At 40.9% G+C, this 23136-nt stretch overlaps 1 protein-coding gene across 4 annotated transcripts in view; it reads right to left on the reverse strand.

Annotated features, from left to right (window-relative positions):
* KIAA0319 (KIAA0319 ortholog) overlaps window positions 1–23136 on the reverse strand; it is a 56292-nt gene that overhangs the window by 14330 nt on the left and 18826 nt on the right. For 2 of the 4 annotated variants that reach the window (XM_062618049.1, XM_062618046.1), the window contains exons 2-13: window positions 22434–22595; window positions 15627–16399; window positions 11867–12050; window positions 9750–9854; window positions 8985–9082; window positions 8508–8595; window positions 7842–7934; window positions 7107–7239; window positions 5087–5315; window positions 3138–3261; window positions 1607–1739; window positions 582–730 (exon numbers count right to left, since the gene is read on the reverse strand). In XM_062618049.1, coding sequence (XP_062474033.1) covers window positions 582–730; window positions 1607–1739; window positions 3138–3261; window positions 5087–5315; window positions 7107–7239; window positions 7842–7934; window positions 8508–8595; window positions 8985–9082; window positions 9750–9854; window positions 11867–12050; window positions 15627–16399; window positions 22434–22482 — 2158 coding nt within the window. In that variant the 5' untranslated portion in view covers window positions 22483–22595. Of the gene's footprint in view, window positions 1–581; window positions 731–1606; window positions 1740–3137; window positions 3262–5086; window positions 5316–7106; window positions 7240–7841; window positions 7935–8507; window positions 8596–8984; window positions 9083–9749; window positions 9855–11866; window positions 12051–15626; window positions 16400–22433; window positions 22596–22762; window positions 22881–23136 lie in introns of those variants that run through there. The other 2 variants (XM_062618048.1, XM_062618050.1) reach the window with 2 other exon arrangements.

Genomic DNA, 23136 nt, shown 5'->3' on the forward strand with positions numbered 1-23136 from the left:
TGTGCTAGGTTAACGGTTGGACTCCATGACCATAAAAGGTCTTTTCCAACCTAGGCGATTCTATGATCTTGTACAATAGATATTATTATCCTAAAGCCACTTCTACAGCATGCTTGGGGTGGGGGAGGATAAATAATTAACCTGCACCATAGCAACAGCTTACCTATATTAAAAAAACCCAAATAAATACAGGTCTGCTAATGCTGTTTTTAAGTTGAAATTGGTATACTCTGAGACCTCATTTAAAAGCCACAGTAAAACTGCTTTTCTGCTCAAAGCTTAACTTTAAAATGATGTTTTCATTTTATTCTCAATTAAGTAGACACACACTAGTGTAGTAGGGTCAAAAATAATATTTTTTAAGCATTCTTATTACAACTAATTCTGCATATATTTAACTTCAAAAAAGCTTGCAGTAAGTGAAATTAATGCTACCAATCACTCACAATACACTTTACAACAAAATAGCAGTTAGCTCTTCTTGAATACCCTTGAAACATGACAACCAAATATATTCTGTTAGTGACTGAATTAACTGGCAAGTTGCCTACTGTATTCTAAGCAGCAGCAGCTAGGCTTACCTTCCTTCACAGTAATAGATAGCACAGATGCACTGCTTAAGCCCTGTTGGTCTTTCACCGTCAGCCTGAAGCGATAGGTACCAACCTGAAGACCAGTCACTGTTGCTATTGCTTTGTTGCCATTTTCCATCTGTACAGAGCTTGGTCCACTGAAACAAAGCATCCCAGGAAAGGGAAAAAAAAAAAAAAAAAATCCTACATAGACAGCCAAATTATTCTTTCAGCAGCATTGATCATGTCATTTGCTTTTATGTATATTGTAGTTTTACCAGCCCTTGTAAGCACTGGTGGTTAAAGAACTATACGACGCATGAGTTTAGTTCAGAGAATTAATAAACCAATTTTTTAAAGACAAAGCACCCAAGCATTCCATACTCATTTATTAGAAAATTAGAAAATGCACCCCAGAAGTTCAACCTCCCCACTTTACTATTTCATGGGAGCATCCAAAGACTGTTGCTTTAAGAGCCACTCACAACATCTACATGTTGCCAAACAAACCTCTTCCTGTACCATGGATGCACTAATACCTTGTCCTTTTATTAAGGATCAATTAGTTTTGCACATAAGCATACAACTAAACTTTTGTCAAACATTTTTAATCATCATTGAAGAGTATCACCGACTATTGAAAGCTTAGGTTAAACAGATTGTCAATTTATTGTCCAACAAACAAGTGACCAACAAATCCTAGTCCTAAGCACTGATGGGAAAACTTTCTGTATTTCAGGAGGGTACCCAAACCCATTAGTTGCTTTTTAACAGGAGACATGGAAGCTCCCATCATTTTCGCTTAATTTGGTAACAGTAAACCTCAAAGTGACACAGTGCAAAATATGGAAGACTTATGCAATCTCTGCCTAAGCTGAACCTAAAATTCCTATCACCCTATTACCACCTGAGCAGGAACATCCTCAAAACAGCTCTCCAACAGTGAATTACCCAACACAATTGTGTAAGAGGTTCTGGCACCCAATCACTTTCACTTCTTTATTCTACTGGAGATCCGTAAAATCTCTAGATACCTGATATTTTCCCAGTGATAGAAGACGATGCCTTGGTCATCTTGGCTTTTGCTTCCATCCAGTGTAGTGCTTTCTACTGGGAAGGTCAATTCCTTGTCAGGGCCAGCCACTGCTACTGGAGGACTATTATTTTCTGTAAAAAGTAATAGTTGGTGTATGACATTTTCTAGGTAGCTACTGGCAAGGACTGTCAATCATAACAGATTTTACACAGAATATTATATAACAAATTTGATATATTGGCTCAAAGGTACAAATCACAAGCATAATGTGCACAAGCCAGCGGAAAATACTAGGTGGGTGAGACCAGCTCTGCAACAAGCCAAATCCCACAGCAAATACTTCCCTTTTTTACAGTCATATCTAAAAGTACATGCTCCCAAAGTTCTGCAGTGTGCTCAATGCATCATATGCAATGTTTCATAACAAGAGTAGTGGGGTATTTTCCTGGTTCCACTACTACTTCAAAACCACCCACACAAATATAGGCCTCTGCCTGCGAAGATGATACTGGCCCAGTTTTCTGCTGCTCAAGGTCAGCACAATGCCACTAAGTTAATGCCAGTTTAGAGACTTTTAGATTTAGTGGAGACACATATAACCTATTATTGTGTTTTCAGCCTATGCTTTTCTGGCATTGTAAAACTAATAATTCTACCATTTTCCTGAATATTTATTTACCCTTAGACCTGACTTCTATATAACATCTTTCAATAACACCTTTCTAGTTCCACCCTACAATGAGTCTAAAAGACACAATCGTAAGCTGTACTTCCAATTCACATTCTTGATTTCCACAGTAAATGCCCACTGTGAAGTTTTCCCAGAAGGGGTCATCTACAAAAAGATGTAAGCAACAACAGGAAGATAAAATGTTGCCCCATGCTGGAATGTGAGACCTTCAGATGGGCAGAACAGGCTACTCTGGATGCAACAGGCAGACACAGTAAAAAAAATAAATAAATAAAAGGGAGTGCGTGCGTAAGATATCTCATGAGTCCCAGACCATTTGGGCCCTTTCATCACTTAGCTCCCAAATCTAAACAAGTGTGTGAAAGCTGCCGCCTTTGAAAACTCATTGCTTGACACTTTTCCCTCGAAAGTACAATGCAATTCTAGTGAGAATTCAAACTACACAAGGATTCTCGAAAGAGAACTGCAAAGCAATAAGGAAACTGAGCAAAGCACTGGCTGATACTCTGAACAACTCTGCAAAACATACTTTGTAGACTATTACAAGAGTCCCATTTTAGCTTTTAGACAGACAGTGACATACCTGTACAGCTGCATTACATAATCAGGCCAGTTTGAGCCTTCAGGATCACCACCTGGACTTTCTATGACCCTACACTTATTTTAAATGTTTGCTTTGACAGAAAACAGAGGTGGAGGAGCCCCCGAGGCAGGGATACAGGACATTAGGACTGTCATCTCAGTGGTGCAATGCGGGGAAATGATGTATTCCAGGACAGTGCTAAGACATCAGGCTGACTACCCCTGAGGAACCCAGACATGCCTGCAGCTGACTTACCAGGCTGTACTATCAGTGTGACCTCAGCTGTGGACCGCTGCCTCGCAGAGTCTGTGACAGTCAGCTGAAAGGTATAATCTCCTTCCTGCATTGCAGATAACTGGAGGTATGGCGTTCGCACTCCCTACACAACATTTATAAAGACAGAGCGTAAGATAAACAGAAGTGTTCATGGAATATGAAAGATATCACAGAGCAATTATGAAGAAAAAATACAATTTGTTTTAATTCATCAATACAGTGCTTGAGCAAACAGTTTAAGCATCTTGTAGACAAAGAGGAAACTGAAATCTGATGTACAGATGTATGCATTCCCTATTGTGACTGTCCCTATCAACCCAGAGAAATATTTATAGACAATAAACTTTAATATCTTCTAGTGTAATTGCTGCATTGTTTCTGAACCACAATAACTGTGAAACACATGGGATATTAACCTTTTCAATTAGGAAATTAAAGACTGACAGAAATTACTACATCTTATTCCATTTCCTTTGAGATACTGTAAAACCAAACATCATGACATTCTTTAATATAATATTTATGAAAATTGTTAAATGCAAAATCAAGCTTGATTTGATCCCAGCCAGAGAGGCTTACGGAAAAAACAAGTTAAACAAGACAACTCTGTCCTGAATATACTCTTCCAGCAATATTAGTTAATATCCATTATGAACTCATAAAATGATTGGGACCAGCTATAGGTCCTTTTGCTAATAAAATGAGCATAAATAAAATAAAGTGGCATCTCTCACATGAGGAATAACAAATCACAACACAATTAGGTGGGGTTTTTTTACAAATATGATAATGAGAACTAATGATTAACTAACCAGCAAAGGTACTTGTTAAATTGCCCTCTAATCATGGATACCATGTAACACATCTGAGACCAGCATCCTCAGCTTTAGGGAAATGAAAAAGATTACTAGGCTCTTGGAAAGAAACTGTAAAATGCTCTTGCATTTCCACATTACATACCCAATGAGGTACTCAAACAGTCATTCCCTTTTTCCAGGAAAGTTGCTTTAAGGCTGAACAGCATCTGAAAATTACAAATTCAGGCTGCACGGATGCTTTTGGAAAATCTTTGTCATGGTAAATGCTATAAGCCATTCCATAGTTTCCTAATTACCTCTACAGTATCGGCTTGCATCAATATTACTCCTTTCCTAAACAGAGCTACAAAGTGATCTCTTCCAATTTCGGAAGGTCTAAAGCATTTGCAACACTGCAGAAATCAGGCCTCAAAAAAATGGCTTCCGAGTTTCAACGGGCTTCATTACGTTAATTACCTCAACTGCCTACAGAGTTACAAGACTCTTCAACTGAGTGCAAGTTCATTGAAAATTTTTATTACATTTTCTCAGATTAAAAAAGCCATGAAAATAAGAGAATAAATTCAGATGGCCTTCATAGGAAACCCAAGTTTTAGTGAGCATATAAAGACCACCAAAGAGCACGGCTGCATAACACTATCAAAAGCCTTGCCATCTTTCACTTGCAAAATTAAGCTTCTATTTGAGTCCTACTTTCTCCAGGAGGAAATGTTATAATAAAACCTTGACCATCCTCCACATTCTCACAAAACCAATTTTCAGCATGTCCAGCGTTTCAGAAGATGGAAACCTGTGGAGCTCTAGGGTCCAAGGACAAACATTGTGAACTTGGAAATCTTTCCAAACCACCAGGGAGCAACAACAGCAGGAATGAGAAAAAGCCTCAAGGTATGATAAGAGAGAGAAGGAATTAAAAGTAGTATCTACAATGAGCACTGAATGTATCAGAGAGGAATGATGACGACAACAACAAAAAAAAAACAAAACTAACAGCACACTAGATATTCTAGCGCTTCTGAGTTCTGAGTAGTTACTTAGATACATGCTTGCTCGTGTTAGATGCAAAAATAAAGGAGCCTTCCAATCCTAAGCAAGGAGAAACAGGCATACCTGCATTGCTACAACCTTTCCTTTGCTTTTGGGACTGAGTGACCACTCATAGCTGACAATTTCATGGTCATCAGTGCTCTGGTTTCCATTCAGTGTGATGAAGTTCTGGGGCAAGGTGACTGCCTGATTAGGTCCTGCATTGGCAATAGGTGGGTAATCCACTGGTTTGTTGACACTCAGAGATGCAATGGTAGAGTTGGCTGCTCCATCTGAATCAATCACTGTGAGTCTACAACAGGAAAAACAGTATTGGAAATCTGTTAAGATGGACTTCTGTTAAGTTTTAAGTCCAAAGGTTAACTTTTCCTGGCACTTTTTTGAACATCACCTAAGACAGACCCGATGATTATACTATACAAACTTCTGCTTCAGAAACACATCTGACAACTGAGGTAGGAAAGAAATTCAGAAGACCGATTTAAAAATTCCCCACAGCTTTCAATCCTTACGGAAAATAATAATAAAAGGCCTAGCTATACTGGATCCCACATGAAATCCTTTCCCTGAAGTCAACAGCAACTTCATCAAACAGATTTCACTGCAAATTCTTTAAAAAGCTTACTTAGTAAAAACAAGGGATTTGACTCATCAGCCACAGTGTAAGAGTCCCAGTTAACACCTACATCCAAGACTACTCTTCTTGATGTTCAGAAGCCCTGCTTATAGCACACTAGCAGTTCTTAAATTCTTATTGCTTTGTGACACTAATTTTAATGCAGCTCACACTTCTGAAGATGGCAAGTCACAAAACTAAAAAAGTACAGGGTTTAAAAACCCCACTACTGCTTCTCAGAAACATAATGACAAATCATCTTAACATAAGTCTGCTGCAGACACCCAAAAGTGATGAGAAGTCTGCCCTCAGCAGTATGGTAACTGACTATATCTCTAACTCGCCTCTTCTGAAAACTACATACTGCTGTCCACATGGAAGGGAACCACTCGAAGCCTTTCCTGAGTAGAACAAAACTAGTGCCCATTTTAGGGAATAACTACTTTTGCAGTGGGTGCATATCCATGTGTATTGGGAACACTGAATTTTTTTGACCAGCTCATTTCCTTTAAGTTTGAACACAGTGCTCTATTGTTCAAGTACCTCAGCCTTCCCTAGAGGTGCACAGATACAGAAAGTGATTTCTTAATTCCCTAGGGTTTAGAACACACTTGAGAGCATTGCTTGTAAAAGCAAGCTCTGCCCTTATTAATACAGAAAAAAATCCTATGCTCCTTTCTGCCACCGTACAATATGAACAATACCAATAAAGAACACAGAATAGAAGCTGAAGTTATGCAATTTTTGTTGAAGCTTATGCAAAGCATCACATTTAACATATATGTATGCTAACTTCAACATTCTGCTGATGTTACACTGATAAACAATATATTAACTAGTAGGCTGTTGCGTACCGGCATCCAAATAGCCCAGGCTGGATCAGCAGGAAGTCTGCCTCTATGCAGGTTAGGCTTTAAGTTAAAAAGCTCAGAAAATGAACTCTGATTTTAATTAAAGCACTCAGAACCAAAAATGTTGCTTCCATTGCTGGACACAATCCAGCTTCAGCAATGAACAGAGAGAACCAGTAGCAAGGCAATGGCTTTTATGAAGAACAGAGTGACCCTTATTAAAACAAGCAGACAACAAAGCCCTGCAAGGATAAGTCTCCCAATATTGTTCTCTCTGACATCACCCTTCAGGGGATGACTTTCACAGCTTGACTGCAGTTTCATCTCAGCACACTTGCCAACTTCTATAGAAGGGGCAGGGGGGGTTATGGGTGTTTTGCATAACTTTGTGCTGTAACGTATCGCTACACCAGTATCACAAAAATCACTGCAAGCACTTTTTAATAAAATTGCTCCCTATGTCTCTCTACTGCACAAAATGAAGGTTAAAAGCATGCAGAAGAAAAATTAAGGTTTTTTTTGTTTGAGGAGGTACATGTGAGCACAAGAGAAACAAACATTTAGCTGACATCACAGAAATAGTTAAAACCTCAAAGGAAAGCATCTGTGCAGGTACCTGAAAGTGTAGTTCCCAGGAACAAGGTTAGACAAGTGTAAGACAGGTGTGTCAGCAGACGCCTTCTGCTCTCGCAAAGGACCTTTAATTTCCTCCCAGTGGTAACTTACTATCTTCGTATCATCAACACTTTCTATATTCATTAAAGAAAAACATATCAGTTTCCTGTAGAAATTGCTGGAATAAATACTAATGTCTTTCATGCACTGATCCCTGTTGTTTTCTACAATTATCTTCTCAAGTACATTTGAACAGATTTCATGTACCATAGCTGTTAAACCACATATTCCAAACTACATTTGGTATAGTTTATCTAAACAAACAAAAAATTCTTCACACACACACAAATTAAAATCAGTCTCAGACTCTCCACAGTCTGCTCTCAGTAATTATGAGCGGAATTATCACATTTCATCATACCCTACATAACTGCTTTCTACCATGACACCAGCCATGCTGGCACAGGTTTTCCGGGCAGGGCAGGAAGAAACTGTAAGAGTAGCTGCTGTTTGGACGCAGCAGCCTCTGACATGTTGCATCTCAGTCTCCAGGTGGAAGGCTGCATTTTATCACTTTTTTTAATTTATTAAAATAATTTATAACTAGACTCAAATCCCAAAAATAAATTCAGGGAACTTCTGAGTGAAAAGAAGGAATTTCACGTGTAATTGACAACAACATTATAACTGTATGCAAAAAATAGATGATATAAGCACAGGAGGGCCCAGTACATACGACTGCCATCAATGAAGGTAGAAGTTGTAGGCAAAGAAACTTCTTGTACTTTGGGTGAAGCAATGGCAACAGGAGGCTGGTTAACTCTGACTGCTGTGAGAAAGATGAGAGAAGGGAAAAAAAAAAAAAGGAAAAAATAAAAGTAGCGAAAGCCCAGGTCAAATTAATGTGTTGACTCTACAGATCAATAGCCCCCAGTGATTTAAATGTAGGATTGACAGCTTTGCAACAGCATCTGTTTGTCCTTTCTGGGCAAGGGGGAGAAAAGGCTGCTGAAGAACAGGGCACTGATGCAGCAGTCCTCTGCTGCAGCCCCTTCTAACTGGTATAATTTAGATTAGACCTTCACACTGTAACTTGCAGCTACAGCTGGTTCAGCACCTAATTGCTGCTCCCAGCTGTACTGGAGAAGACCACAAAAGGTGGCATGATGCTATCTCAAGCCTTGCCTGAGGAGGGTACAAGACCAGAAAGCATTTAAACACAATGAGTCAGCAACTCTACTTCCTTAAAATGCTTTACAGACACCAAGTTAGGCAACATCTCTGCATGATTGGACTACCAGATGCTCTTGGCAGACAGTAAGTGACAGACTATTAGATAAGCATGTTGTACAACTACTTGTATTGAAGAAATTAATTTCATTATTTTAGCCAACTGATTTACCTGGTTTGACTGTGACATTTACAAAACCTTCGCCAAAGGCACTTTCACCAGAAACCGTCACTTTGAAGGCATAAAGTCCCACTGATAACTGAAACAATCACAGAATAAATTGGGTTACCTGTCAAATTATACAAAAGCAGTATGCATAAATCTGCCAGTCATGTAAACAGAGAAAAATCTGGATATCTGAAACCTAGAGCTCCTTTCATAAATACATAGACAAAAGGCTACTAGTCACTGCCCAGAAGTGAGAAATACAAAGCCAAAACTTAGGAATTTTTACTCTACTTTAGAAAATTATTAGAGCACTCTAAAAAGCCCCAAAACCAAAAAACACACCACACTTCCAATCTGGCAAAGATCTGGTGACACATGCAAGTGGATAGACTCCTTGAATCCAGGTGCCCTTCCCCACAGGTTAGATTCCTGTGAAAGGACCACACAAACACACTGAGCCTGAGCTTACAGCTCACTTACATGAGAGAGCTTCAAGGTCTGGCTGTGCCTGCGCTCCATTTCACCACCATAGTCAGCAGGATGACTGATTAAGCTCCACTCATAGGTGTAGGCTGTTTCTAAGAGCAGTAACATAGCATAACAGTAATCAGCTTTGCCTTCAAAATAAGCCCAGAAAACAAAGAAATCAAGTTCACTATCCACCAGATAAAATGCTACAGTAGGAAATCATAAGTGCTACTGTTTAAGCCTGTAAAATGAAGCAGTATGAAAACATGTTATACTTCCACAGTGCTTTGTAACATCGTAAAACAGCAAGTATATAATGGACTTCACAAATAACTGACTTCACAAAATCAAGCTTCATGTGAGGTGAACGCATTTTACATACCTGTGAAATGTGTATTCCTTGATGCTGCAGTTCAGAAGCTGGTAATTTTAAGGTAAATGCTGCATTCAGAAGCAACTTCCTCCTTCCCTTTACAGCAAGATACTATAACCTGGATCACTTCATCTTTTGGAAGAAACTACAGACTTTCTATTGAACCATCTGGCTAATGAGTTCAGGTTCTGAAAATAAAAGCCACTAAAAAAAAATGGATAAACCTCCAAAATGAAAAGGAGGAAATCCCCCCCTGTAATTGGAGCCACCAAAAAAAAAAAATGTATCAGTAGGAGATGAGAAGGATTATTTTACCCTGAGACATTCACATAAATCAGGACTTGTCTGCATTTACAAGTTGGTAGTGTGTGCACCTCCTTGTATGCCAAGGCCATTCAACTCACCTGTAGGTGGTGGTGGGACAACAAAGGCATTCAGTTCAACCTCATTTTTGGGTAGCACCACTTGTATGTTATCTCCAGCAGACACAATAAGTTCTTTTACTGTATCTAAGACAGAATGAATACATTATGTTTTAACAGATGGACAGATTTAAATTCAGCATCTTTGAATAGTACTTGTAATGGATTAAACAAAATTTGACAAACTTGATTATGTATTGAGGAATTCTTATTTTTTTACTTGTCCTTCCCTGTTCATTGTAGAGTTTGTCAAATTTTTCACCTTTTACCAAACCAAAATTTTTCTTCTTCCCCCAAACATGAAGTGTCATTTCCCCTACTTCTGTTTTAGGGAAAAGCATTCTGATTACTCCTGAATATCACAGGTAACATTGCTCTGCATAAAGAATTACAATTTTCTTGGATAGAAGTGCAGGAATTAAAAAATAATACACAATTACAGAGGACAAGGAAAGCCATCTGCACCAGAACAAAATTAATTAAATGAAGTAACATAGTCCAAACTAGAACTGTAGTGCTTGCCATCCAGGAACACCCTCCCAATTCTCATCTGTGAAACTCTTTTCCAAAAAATGCAAAGTCCACAAAGCCAGTCGCCAACAAAAACGTATCAAAGCACAACTTCAGGAAAGGTTCCCACACACCTGTATTTCAAAGATTTTAAATGTCTTCCTGTTAATATTGGGAATCCACAGCACAGAGGTTCTGCGAAGGCAACATTTACTAGTGTCTAAATGTTCAGCTTACAACTTCCGAATAGATAAGCAAGGTGGTATTCAGTGCCAGCTGACAGGCCTAAAAACGGACTGAAGAGGTCACACTGCCAACACACTTTCTGTCACCACTATTTTAATGTGCCCAAGGCTCCACAATTGCTCATGGGAGTAGCCCTAGACACCAGTTGAGTGGATGTTTGTACCTGGACCTCCACATGAGATGAGAATAAAATGGCTAGATGAGGGTGATGACCAAAACAGAAGAGTGACTGTCTTCCAGACTTTTAAGACTGTAGGGCTGATAACACACAAACTTGAGGTATTCCTTGCACAAAGCAGTACTTACATTGAGATTCACCACAGACTCCCCTTCAGCTTCTTCTTCCAAGCTCCTTTTTGAGTCATCTTCAACCTCCTCTTGTGAAGGAGGACGAGGAGCTGCCTAGTCAACCAACACTCAGTGATGATCCATTGCCTTGGAGAGATAATCTCCTGCAGCTCATTTTTTCCTGTCACCTGCTACTGCTATCCTGGCTGGCAGGTTGTAGTTTGGCAGAGGGTGCCAAGAGTGTCCCAAACGCTTAACTGTCCACATCCTTCAGTATACCAGAGGGCCAAACACCACTTCTCTGCTACTTGTGGCCCTTCTGACCAATTGTCAGGATGCGCAGGGAGGCAGGAAACTCGGCAGGAGAAAGGAGATACTCTAACATACAGACACACAGAATTTACTGCAACTACTGAGAATATAGTGATTATACATGTCCTTGTCAAACTAAAAGCTGCTCTGCAGATGGAAGTCTGATAAGCTTTCTCACAGCTTTGAAATTAGAGCAAAACTTTTTTTCCTCAGGATGAAGAGGCCAGATTCCCCCTTACTACAGGCTAGGCTTCTCCCTGTTAAGGGCTGAGCTTCCTCAGGTCCCACCTATGTTCCTGCACAATATCTGACAACTACAGTGGGAACCCTTCTCAAGAGTTTAAGAGGGAACAATATTCTCAAGAGTCACACAAAACCAACAGTATGGCTAGAAGAGACTATTCTAAAACTGCAGAAAGCCTCAAATATTTCTCACCAAGTATAAAAATTAACCCATTTTCAAAAGCCTTTTAATCTCTTCTTTTACTTTGCTGTATTTTCTTGGATTATAATTTCCTGCTAACAATGGACTTGGTCAGAGTTCTGCCTCAGATGGCTAAGGAGTCTGAAGTTTGCAATGTTACTGTAGGTCTACAGGCCTGAAGTGGGATGATGTTACGTTCGGATAAAGAGTGAACTCATAACTAACAACGGTCTGGAAGCTTGACAGTCGTAAAAGCCATCCCCACCCACTGTTCAACCCGCAGGTACCCCTCAGATCTCCAGCTATGTTAAAACATTACCTGATTTAGCGTCAGTAACAGGTGGTGTGAACTGCTGCATGGGCTCAGATGGCACAGTATTAGTGAGAAGTAGCACAATCCCACCTTCAGTGCCATTCTCTGGGGCCATTGTAGGAGTCTGGGTCTTCTCTGACACACCTGGGGAGAAATCCACTTTCTCTGAAGGAGGGGAAGGCGTAACAGCCTGAAAAATGAATTATAGGGAAAGAATTGTAAAAGTGAGCCATTCTTCACATTCCTAGATTTAGAATTATGCTGTTTTTTAAATAGCATGTAGGGTGAGCTTACTGATACATGTTACTAGGAGGTTTTATTCGTACACAGAATATCAGTCAAACAGGAGGACTTTGATTGGGGCTTTTGGTGATTTGTTTTGTCATTCATTCCACCCCCACCCCCCCAACAAGCTTTACAAGAAATGCTCATATGGTTATCAAAATGAGGTAACCTGCAACACAACTAAGGCTATCAGTTCCCAAGGCAACAAAGAACAGTAGGACAGCTCTAAACACAGTCATAAACCTTTAAAACCCAATGACAGGAAGTCTGTGTGGTAAGTATTATTGTCTTCATGCTTTACACACAAACATAACAGAATCCTTGCCTCTTACTGTATCTGCTCAGACCAGAACTTCCTCATGCCTTCTTGTTTTCTCACTACTAATAAAACCCTAAATCTGTCCACATCAGTCACCAAGCTGTAGTAGTGTTGTCTCTCACCCAGCTTGTGGTAAATCAGAACTTCAGCAAAGAACACAGCAAGTTTTACAGAATAACTCAGCACTGTGTTAGCCTTGCCCAACACCTTGCCCCTCTCTCTTAAGCCATATCACCTTTCAATGACACATTAGTCTCAAAGGGCAAACAGTTTCTCCTTACCTTCTCGAGACGTATTTCTGACCTAACGCCTAGAGAAAAGCATTTTACTAACTAGGGCTACTATGTGTGGCACATGAAGACATATACTGCTATTATATGTACACATAATCTATTAACTGAAGAATAGGATTATGAAGATTGGTAAAATGCACATTGATATCACACAGTGTCCAAGGTGGGAAGAGACCTCTAGAGATGGCCTAATAAACTCTGCTCCCCAAAGCGGGGTCAGATACATCAGGCTGCTCAAGACCATGTCCAGTCAGCTTTTGACTATCCCCAAGGACACAGAATCTACAACCTCTGGAAAACCTGTTCCAGTGTTCCACCACCATCACAAGAAAAAAGAAATGGAATGTTTTTAGTGTTTAAATAAAATTCCTTGCATTTCAATTTATGCCCATTGTCTCTTGTTCTGTTACTGGACAGCACTGAAAAGAGCCCATCTTCACTCCTGCCATGGTTATTTATACACATTGGTAAGACACTCCTGAACCCTCTCTGATCAAAGCTGAATAGTCTGAGCTCTCAGCTTCTCTTCAGTTGCTCCACTTTCATTCTGCAGCCTGTTGCCTCCCTAGGAAATCACAGTAGCTCTGCCTTGGATGTGGACAGGAGGAAAAGCTCCCTGTGCAGCTGGGAGCACCAAGGTGACATCAGGGACTGGCTTCCCAGCCTGCAAGGAAACAGAGTGTATGGAAGTCATCTGCAACTTCATCTCTGCCTTCAGTTAAGGACAGAGAGAAAAGATCCCTGTGCAGCTGGGACAGTAACAGCAGTGCTGGGGACTGTGGCTGCTTGACCTGTGAGGCTGCAAAGGACCCACTAAGATGGTTCTGTAAAAAAAAAGATGATGCAAGCACCTTTGTGGCCATATCTCCAGCTCTGCCAAATAGGCAGAGAGTAATATGATGTCTCTGCGCAGCTGGGACATTGACAACAGGATCAGAGACTGCAGCTCTCCTAGGCAGTGCCCTTGGCATACCAAACTTATACCCTCAGCTGGAATCTCGCCCTTGACAATATTATCACACATGGTAAAAGCCTCAAGCCTGTCCTGCCTCATGCCTTGACAAAAGACAGCTAGCTCTCCTTACATAATCACTCCATCCTACGTCTTCCAAAAAGATCTGCTTTAACACACTTTGGAAAACCAAAGCGCTTCCTTGCCTGCCAAATTTGAGGCATGTCTACTTTTCCGAGTTCCCTCTGGTTTTCCTTCTCTCCTGGCCCTTTTCCAATCTATCAGCTGAGAAGCAGCCATACTGCCTTTGTAGGACAGATGGGGACAAAGTCACCTCAAACATACCTTTCCTGGATCACTGTCTTCTGCAATGGCACCAAACATCTTTTCAGTTGGCAAGCCTAGGCAAGACTGCAGTCAAAAAAACTGCTCCATGGCACTGTCACATGCAAAGCAGTGTCACAGCCAAAAAGATAACTTAAATTAGGAACGTTAGCAGGCAGCAATGGGGCAGGGGCAATATCAGGAATTAAGTTCTCAGACAGAAACTACTGTTGAGAGATATTCCTGAGCAGATGTAGAAAGCAAGGTTAACCCAAATTCTAGCTTGGGAACCAAAAGGAAAAGGAAAGAAAAGAAAGGACTCTTTCTTGGAGTGAACAGGGCAGGCAGTTCTGTTGGTATGAGCTTTGTGGGATTTTTTTGTTTGCTTTTACCCACCTGTACAGCCACAACTGCTTGTTACAAAATAAACACACCACCCATGAAGGCCCATGTCCTTCAGTTCTCAGGGTTTGACTTGAGTGTAAATCTCTTGAGAATTCCCACAGAAAACAAGAACACCCCCATATCCAAAGGAAAAAAAACAAAACAAAACCCTCAAAACAACCCAAAAAAACAGTCATTCAGTTCCCTGGGGAACATTTCGGCTATCCCCTCCATGAATCTCATCTTAAGTAAGAGAGCTGCATTAAATCTGTGACAAGTATTTTCTTCCCTATGGTAATAGCAATAAATTATCATTTTTACAGCAAGAGATAGGTAGCTGCTGGTCATAAAATCTGGTGGAATTTAGAGCAATCCAGCTAACAGAGCTTAACTTCCTCCTCCCTCTAGCAGGGGTGTGTGTGTCAAACCCAGTAAATGTTGACCTTACAGCCTGTTTCACCTTTCCAACTGATCCCACCCTGTTCTTAAGAAACTGGAGCCCCTTTAGTCTCAACTGATCAAACTGATGGGCATAAATAGAGAAAAAGGTGCATCTTACTTAATTATCTAAATTTGGCTTTAAATATTTAACTTATTTTATTATTGACAGACTCAAGAAAAGGATTCTGAGAACAAAAACAACTTATCCACTTTATCCTGCTGTACATCGTAGTCCAAAGCCGCTACTGCCCCTTATGTACCTTGACTCTCTAATATGTTTTAAGAACGTTATAGAAGGTATTCAGCTCCATTATGTCTGTAACACTGCTATGCATTAGTAACATGAAACCCATAAAATAGGCTTAATTTTATTGATGGAGGAACTTATAGTTACTGGTCTTGGCTTTTGGATACTAGAGTCCACTGGTATTGCTCAGCTGACTACTGCTGACGAGTCACCAAGTGTCAGAAGGGAAGAATACCATAGCACCATTCCAGCAGGTCCAAGCACACTCCTCTGTACACTTCCAAGGAAACCCCAGTGTCCCAAAAGCAGCTCTGCTCCTTATCTGACAGAAGAGTCCTTTAGCAATTCATCTGCCTATTAAGACAGATGAACTGCTTTCAGCCTTTTCTACACTCTAATAAGACTGTAAGTCATTTGAGACTTGTTACATTACAAAGCAATAACCTAAATTGATTTGAAAAACAAAACCATTGCAAACTCGCCTCACCATACTCTGCCTGCTTCCTGAGGGACAAACCTACCTCTTTTTGCAAAGCATCATCAGGTTGTTGAAGAAGCTGAACAGCTGCTTCACTTTCAAATGTCTTCCTAGGGAACGGTGTAATCTCTGGGAGAGATGACAACCTCTCTATGGAGTGTTCAGTGACAGAGTGGAATTCAGAGCTGTTTTTATTCAGAAGGCTTTCCCTTTTCCCAGACTCTCCTTTCTTCTCAACAATGTCTTCCTGGTTATCTCCATCATCACCCATGGAATAGTTGAAGCTGTTTTCACCTGCCACCACCGGGCCCCAGTCAGTATAATCCATGCTGTCCTTCTGCTCATGTTTGATGCTCATCTGAAAGGGGTCCTGTTCCAGCTCCTTATAATCATCAATGTATTCAGGTATCTCCTCAAGGCTGGGATCTTTGCCAAGCAGAGACAGCTCCTTCAGGCTACTCACTTCCTCAGATGGCTCATTCTGGAGTCCCACGGAGTGGACCATGCTTGGGATCACTTGCCCAAATCCCAGCAGTGAGGCTGGTCTCTGAGAAGGCCTCAGCACAAAAGTAAGATAGGATTTTACAGTTTCTATTTTTTTAGGTTCACAGTTCTCCTTGTGTTGACAGTTCACGATGTAACAGCGCCGTTCAAACATCCAGGACAAGTCACAACCAGAGAGGTCACAACACGCGGCGATGCAGTCCGACACAGACATAGCGTGAGGAATTCGCATAATTTTAGTGGTATCTAAGTTGGGAGATATTACTGCACCCGAGTACGTCGCTCCTTCTCTGCACTGCTCACAACTGGAACCTGAAACAACACCACCAACATAAGGCACAACACTACAATCAAGCCATAATATAGTTTACTGTGACCAAAAATGGCTTATCACAAGAAACAAAATAAAAACAGGTGGTACCCTGCTAAAATAAGCTCATTTCTTCTCACTGACATCATCACTACTCCGTTACTTTTTTTTCCCCAATGCATCCCTTTGCAGTAGCATTTGTACTTTGAAGGATTTTTCAGTATAGGATCTTCATATGTTTTGCAAAGTACTTTTTACTCCCTTTCTACAAATATGTAAGAAATGAAAGTGAGTTGCCAATACTTAAAACCAGGAACAGAGCAAGAAACATGCACAAAAAAAACCATGGGGTACCTCCATTTCCATTATCATAGCATAGTGAACAAAACATGTCTTAAAACAAAACTCAAATAAAAGGCTGTAACATATCATTGTTGCATTTCAGGGAGAAGGCAGCAAAATTTTACATAGAAGAAACATTTGCCATCTCACTTGAACTTCATTAAGAGTCACTCATACCAACCTAACTGCTGAACTTAATATAAAAACTGGGTGAGTTCTCCAACTTCTGCCACTTTAACCACTAGTTCATGAGAAATCACAAGAGGTCGCTCCAATACAGAGCATCTTTCCTCCCTGTGCAGTGAAGTACTTTTAGTATGTCAGCAGAATTATTTTTAAGCACATCACAGACTGAGTGTGAAGTGTTCAAATCAAGCATGAATCAACATACTGTGTATCTCTGTCAACTTTTAACGTCTTTTCTAGGTGCTTTTTTCCTGGTTATAACTGCTCTTCAGAATTCCTCTCGCCAAAATGCAACTTGAAAAAAAAAATAAAAATCTTATCATGCTTCAAAAATCAGTTGAGTAAAACCAGGACATTCTCTTAACATGTTTTAAAACTAGACTTCCTAAGTCAACCAATGAAAACAAGATGAGACCACTGTGGAGCTCACACAGTAAGGGAAGATAAAGTTGACTGCTCTGCATATCATTAACAGTTAAGTTCTGGCAGTAGGAGCCTCTTTGTTCAGAACAGTATATGGCAGGACAAAAAGAAAAGGCAGCTTGACTGATTGATTCCAGCTCAAATCTGTTGAACTGATAAGCAGGAAAAATTAAATCAAAGAATAGGAATAAGATGGCAATAAGGGTTAGGTCTGGTCGTGACCTAGAGCCTCAGAGATGCAGATTCTCTTGTCCATGCACTGCGTCCAACCACCACACTACAGATGCCACCACATCTCCTGGGCTAAACTGCAGTACACTCTTCCACAATACGTGATCTGAATACAGCTACTGAAATACCTGCTAGGCATCATAGTGCCTGGGATCAATGTACAGCTTGCAAAGTAGATTAACTTCAATTCAAGAAGAAAAACAACCAACCAAACAAAAAGTTTACAAGAGTAGATGCACCAGTGCAGCCATTACATACATCCCTTCACAGGGAAACACTCAACACTTCCAACAGAGACGTGGACAATATGAACTAACCTGGCATACTGCATAACTCACTATAACCTCAAATATGGTTTTCAGACACTAAACCATCTTGCCTTGGAAAGACCTGTGTGAACCAGAACACATTACTAGAACACGTAGCCATGGCAGTATAAGTAAGAAAGAATGCACTGCAAACACAGGCTAGTGGTTCCACTATGATTTCAAAGACATGCCTACATCTTAAAGTGTCCTTTGTCCTGGCATGTGTTTCATGCCTTAGACACGAGGTAAGAAAAGGGTGCTCATTATTCTTCAAAGTCCAAGACCAACCATAGTGAAATATTTTGAAAATTGATGGCTTGCTATGCGTCTGGAAACATCCTCTCTCCCAGACTAAAGAAAAGGACACTGGTGATGTCTAGCAGACTCTGTGAGGCCATGTAATCTATGGCTGGGCTGCATGGAGTTCAAAACGAGACGAGGCTGCTCAACACCTGTGACTGCAATTATCTGCAAATCCATCTTCGCATTTTGTTGGAGTGGCTTATTTCAGAACAAAGCATCACAATATAAACACACAGTAAGAGAAAATTGAAAGCCAGTCAGGAGAACACTATTGTATTTCCAGAAATGCATTGCAGTAGCACTACTTGGAAGGTCTGCCACAAATGCCAGATTAGAATATGCCTGCTTCAGATTAATTGATTCCAAGGTCCTGGATTCCCAGTTACAAAGTAAATTCTTCCTGTGGTGGAAAGCAGTGTCTTCTATCTCTCCTGGGGGGAGGAGGAGTCAGTAATTTTTTGGATGCGTTAGCCTTAAAACTATTGCTTTTTATTAATGGCCAGAATAATTTAAATCTATTTCAATTTAAGTTGATTTCATCAATGAATGGATATAAGCCAGTGAAATGAAACTGGCATTGTAAGGACTGCCTACTTGGAGAAAAGAGGAGCTGCATCTGCAGGTTTGGGAAGCTTCGTCCAAACTGCACCAGATGCTGAGTGGCAGAAGAATGGTACATGGTATACATGGTACCCACCATCTATCACCACATCCAGCTCAAGCCTCCCGAGAGGCACAAACTTGAGTCAGTGGTATGCATCTGATCCACTGGGTGACCTGTCTACTGTTCTAGCTGCTTTTCTTTTTTTTTAACCCATTCTATTGGGTTTATGTGGCAAGGTTTTGGTAGTCAAGGGTGGGAAGAAATGGACTGCAGGCATGCTTCTGTGGAAAGACCCCAGAAGCTCTCCCCATGTCATTTCCAAGAGGAACTGACTGTTGGCCAATGCTGAGCCTATCAGCGACATTGGTACACTGGCACATCACCTTTTTGATGACATATTTAAGAAGGCATAAAAAACACTGTACAACAGCAGGAGGCAGGAGAGAGGAGTGAAACAGGTCAGCACACACAAGGTCAGTGAAGAAAGGGGAGGAGATCCTGCAGGTGTCAGAGCAGAGATTCGCCTGCAGCCTGTGGTACAGACCATGGTTAAGCAGGTTGGCCCCCTGTAGCCCACAGAGGTCCATGGAGGAGCAGATATCTACCTGCTGCCTGTGGAGGCCCCCACACCAGAGCAGGTAAATAAGCCCTGAATCAAGCTGTGACCCTGGGGAGAGCCCATGTTGGAGCAGACTCCTGGCAGGAACAGGGGGAAGGTATTTCTAGATCTGCTCTTACTTCTCATTATCCTACTCTAATTAACTGGCAATAAATTATTTTATCTATGTCTAGTCTAGTTAGCTCTTGAATGTAACTTGTATGTGATCTCCCTGTCCTGATCTTGGCCTGTGAGCTTTTAATCATATTTTTATCTTCTGCCTTGTTGAGAAGGGGTAGTGATAGAGCAACTTGCCGGGCATCTGGCAGCCAGCCAACATCAACCCACCATATTCATGAAAAGCAGTCAGAAACTATTAGCCAAGAGCCACCACACACAAAATAAAAGACTCAAACAAACAAATATAATCTAAACAGGAAGGAGCAGACCTCCTCAAATTTCCTTTGATAAATGGCAGCAGATTCTTCAATACCCTTTTGAATATATTCTCTACTAAGCCCATTTCTCTATTCTCTGATAGATGCAATGTCAAGCCTTTCTCATTTGCCAGTCTTCTCATTATCTTATGTTAAAACAAGTGGTAAGAAAACTTTTTTTCTCCTAAGTAGCTTTTAGAATCACAAGCTCATGTGCACAGAAAAACTGCAGAATGAACGTCTAGCAGCTTCATGAGCCCAAGTCAATCCATCTTAAAGCTTGCACTAAAAAGCAGTACATTTAACGTAACACAGGAGAGCATCCACTGATGTATTTCAGCAAATATATCCTGAAAAATCAGCAAGTACCTTCCAGTTTAGAGCTCCACTTGGATGGAAAATACTGCAAATTACCAAGATGGAAATAAATACTAAAATTTATACTAAAATAATGTGTGACACCAGAATATATTAGCCCCTAAACACTGTGTTCTGGTACCCAAGATCCAGGGAGAGGTTTGGAATACAGCCAGCAGTCTGAGCATAATTATTTTGTTCTCAGGTATATCAAGAAAGCATAGCAAAATTGCAGCTAAAGAACAAAACCACTTTCCACATGAACACTGAGGATATTCTAGCCTGCTAGCAATTAACAGCATCATCAAAAATATAAAACTGTGACATTCTACACAGCCAAAATTCAGTATTTACTGCACATTACTGCTTTCTTTTGAAGTGTTTTTTTTTTTTTTAAAGATACTGACATGGACCCTACAGCAGGTACTCAGTATCTCACAGGAGAGCACTTTACTTGTTTACAGAAGGCATACTTATTATTTACTACAGTAACAAAAACCTCAGCTCCATGTTCTCCTCACAAAGCTTGGCATTATAAGATGCCCAGGATGATTTTGAGGATTACTGCAAACCAGCCATGAGCACAGCTGTAGTTAATGCCCATCACCCCTCAGCTGTAGTTAATACCTACTCCCCGTCATCCAGTATTTCCAAATTCAGTAGTCCATGCAACCCTTATCACATTAGCAATGTTCATCCTCATGAAACATCCAATCCTGTTTATACTACAGGAGATGAAAGCCAGGTAACTGAGCATTATTTTTTAAATTCTTGCTAACATCAATACTGCCACTATCCCCACAACCAGATTTCAGACACTCCTTTAAAGAAATACACACCATCCTTGAATATATTGTTCTGTAGTTGCCATGCTAAAACTGCCTGCACCAGAATAAATCTCCCTATGACACAAAACCAGTACTAAGAATTACTATTTCTTAACCTATCTGATTACTAAAGAAAGTAATTTACCTATCTCTTTGGCTGAAGCAGAAGCTTACAGGACTTTCCTGTGAGCTTTAAAAGGAAATACACGTCTGTAAAGCAGATGGTGAGATGAGAGATGTAAACAAATGCATTTGTGCTTCTCATAAATCAAGCATCTTATGATGTTCCAGAAGAAAATAGGCAGCTTAGAACATAAGCAATACATCATTCTTAAGTTGTTCTCTTGCAAGAGAAAGAAGGAAAACTGAACTCTCCCACTACTCCTTCCTGCCCCATGCATCTGCACTGAAACAGTCACAGTATCACAGTATGCTAGAGATTGGAAGGGACCTCAAAAGATCATCTAGTCCAATCCCCCTGCCGGAGCAGGAACACCTAGATAATGTTACACAGGAATGTGTCCAGGCGGGTTTTGAATGTCTCCAGGGAAGGAGACTCCACAACCTCCCTGGGCAGCCTGTTCCAGTGTTCTCTCACCCTCACTGAGAAGAAGTTCCTTCTCAAGTTTAAGTGGAACCTCTTGTGTTCCAGTTTGTACCCATTACCCCTTGTCCTATCATTGTTTGCCACTGAGTAGAGCCTGGCTCCATCCTCGTGACACTCCCCCTTTATATATTTATATACACTAATAAGGTCACCCCTCAGTCTCCTCTTCTCTAAACTATAGAGACCCAGCTCCCTCAGTCTTTCCTCATAAGGGAGATGCTCCACTCCCTTAATCATCTTAGTTGCCCTGCGCTGGACTCTCTCCAGCAGGTCCCTGTCCTTCTTGAACTGAGGGGCCCAGAACTGGACACAATATTCCAGATGGGGTCTCACCAGGGCAGAGTAGAGGGGAAGGAGGACCTCTCGACCTACTAACCACCCCCCTTCTAATACACCCCAGGATGCCATTGGCCTTCTTGGCCACAAGGGCACAGTGCTGGCTCATGGTCATCCTGTCGTCCACTATGACCCCCAGGTCCCTCTCCCCTACACTGCTCTCTAACAGGTCGTTCCCCAACCTATACTGGAACCTGGGGTTGTTCCTGCCCAGATGCAGGACTCTACACTTTCCCTTGTTATATTTCATCAAGTTACTCCCTGCCCAACTCTCCAGTCCTATTGAAATTGGCTCCAAACAGCTCCCAGCTTTGTTCCTCCACTGCCACCAACTGCCAGTTATGTAGCTGTTAGCACTGAGAAGTCACAAGATGAATAAGGCAAGAGCTGGGACATATTTCATTCACACCTGCATATACACCCCAGGAGCACTCACTTGTTGTTCATGACTCAGACACACAAGAAGTAATATCCTACCTGTTATTGCCCATAGTAACAGGCAGAGAACACCAAGTCCAAATGCCATGCTGCACCAGGAAGGCAGTGACAACAGCTTTTCCAACCAGCTGTGTAGAAATTATGTGTCTTAATGTTGATTTCCTCTAATATTGTTTAGTACCCTGCTGTAGCCATGAAGCACTGCAACAAACAGGACAGGAAAAAATAGGTCAGATGTGAGCATTAATTAGAATAGAAGAGTAAAAGCCAACAAACAGGTTAAATGCAGGCTTTACTATTACTTCCTGACTTCTTGATGGATGACACAGTTTACCAGCCAAGGTGAAGATACAGAACAAATTACCTACCTGGAAATCTCATTCCCTGAAGATGCAGAAATGTCCCAAAAAGATTTGCATGGCTGTGTTTCTGTACCTGAAAACCCTCAGATATTCTGTCTTCAGTTATCTAGAACCCGGCTTTGCTCTGACTTTAAACAGAAAATAGAAAGTACTCTTAACTGAGGAATCATGGTCAGCATGTCCATGCTAAAATTCATGCAGTGTTAAATCAGCTCTTGAGATAGCCCTCAAGCTGGATACCTCCCAGCTATCAAGGTAATGCAAGCAGACACTTCTCCAGAATTCCTAGGTAAACTCCTTACAGGATACTGAATTCTCCAAATAAGGCAGCCTAAGCAAGAAACAGATCTACTAACAACAAATAGTTTGAAGTTGCATTA

The sequence above is a fragment of the Pezoporus occidentalis genome, unplaced genomic scaffold (assembly GCF_034315485.1).
Source record: "Pezoporus occidentalis ecotype Australia unplaced genomic scaffold, CSIRO_AGI_Poc_V1 ctg2, whole genome shotgun sequence".
NCBI lineage: Eukaryota > Metazoa > Chordata > Aves > Psittaciformes > Psittacidae > Pezoporus > Pezoporus occidentalis.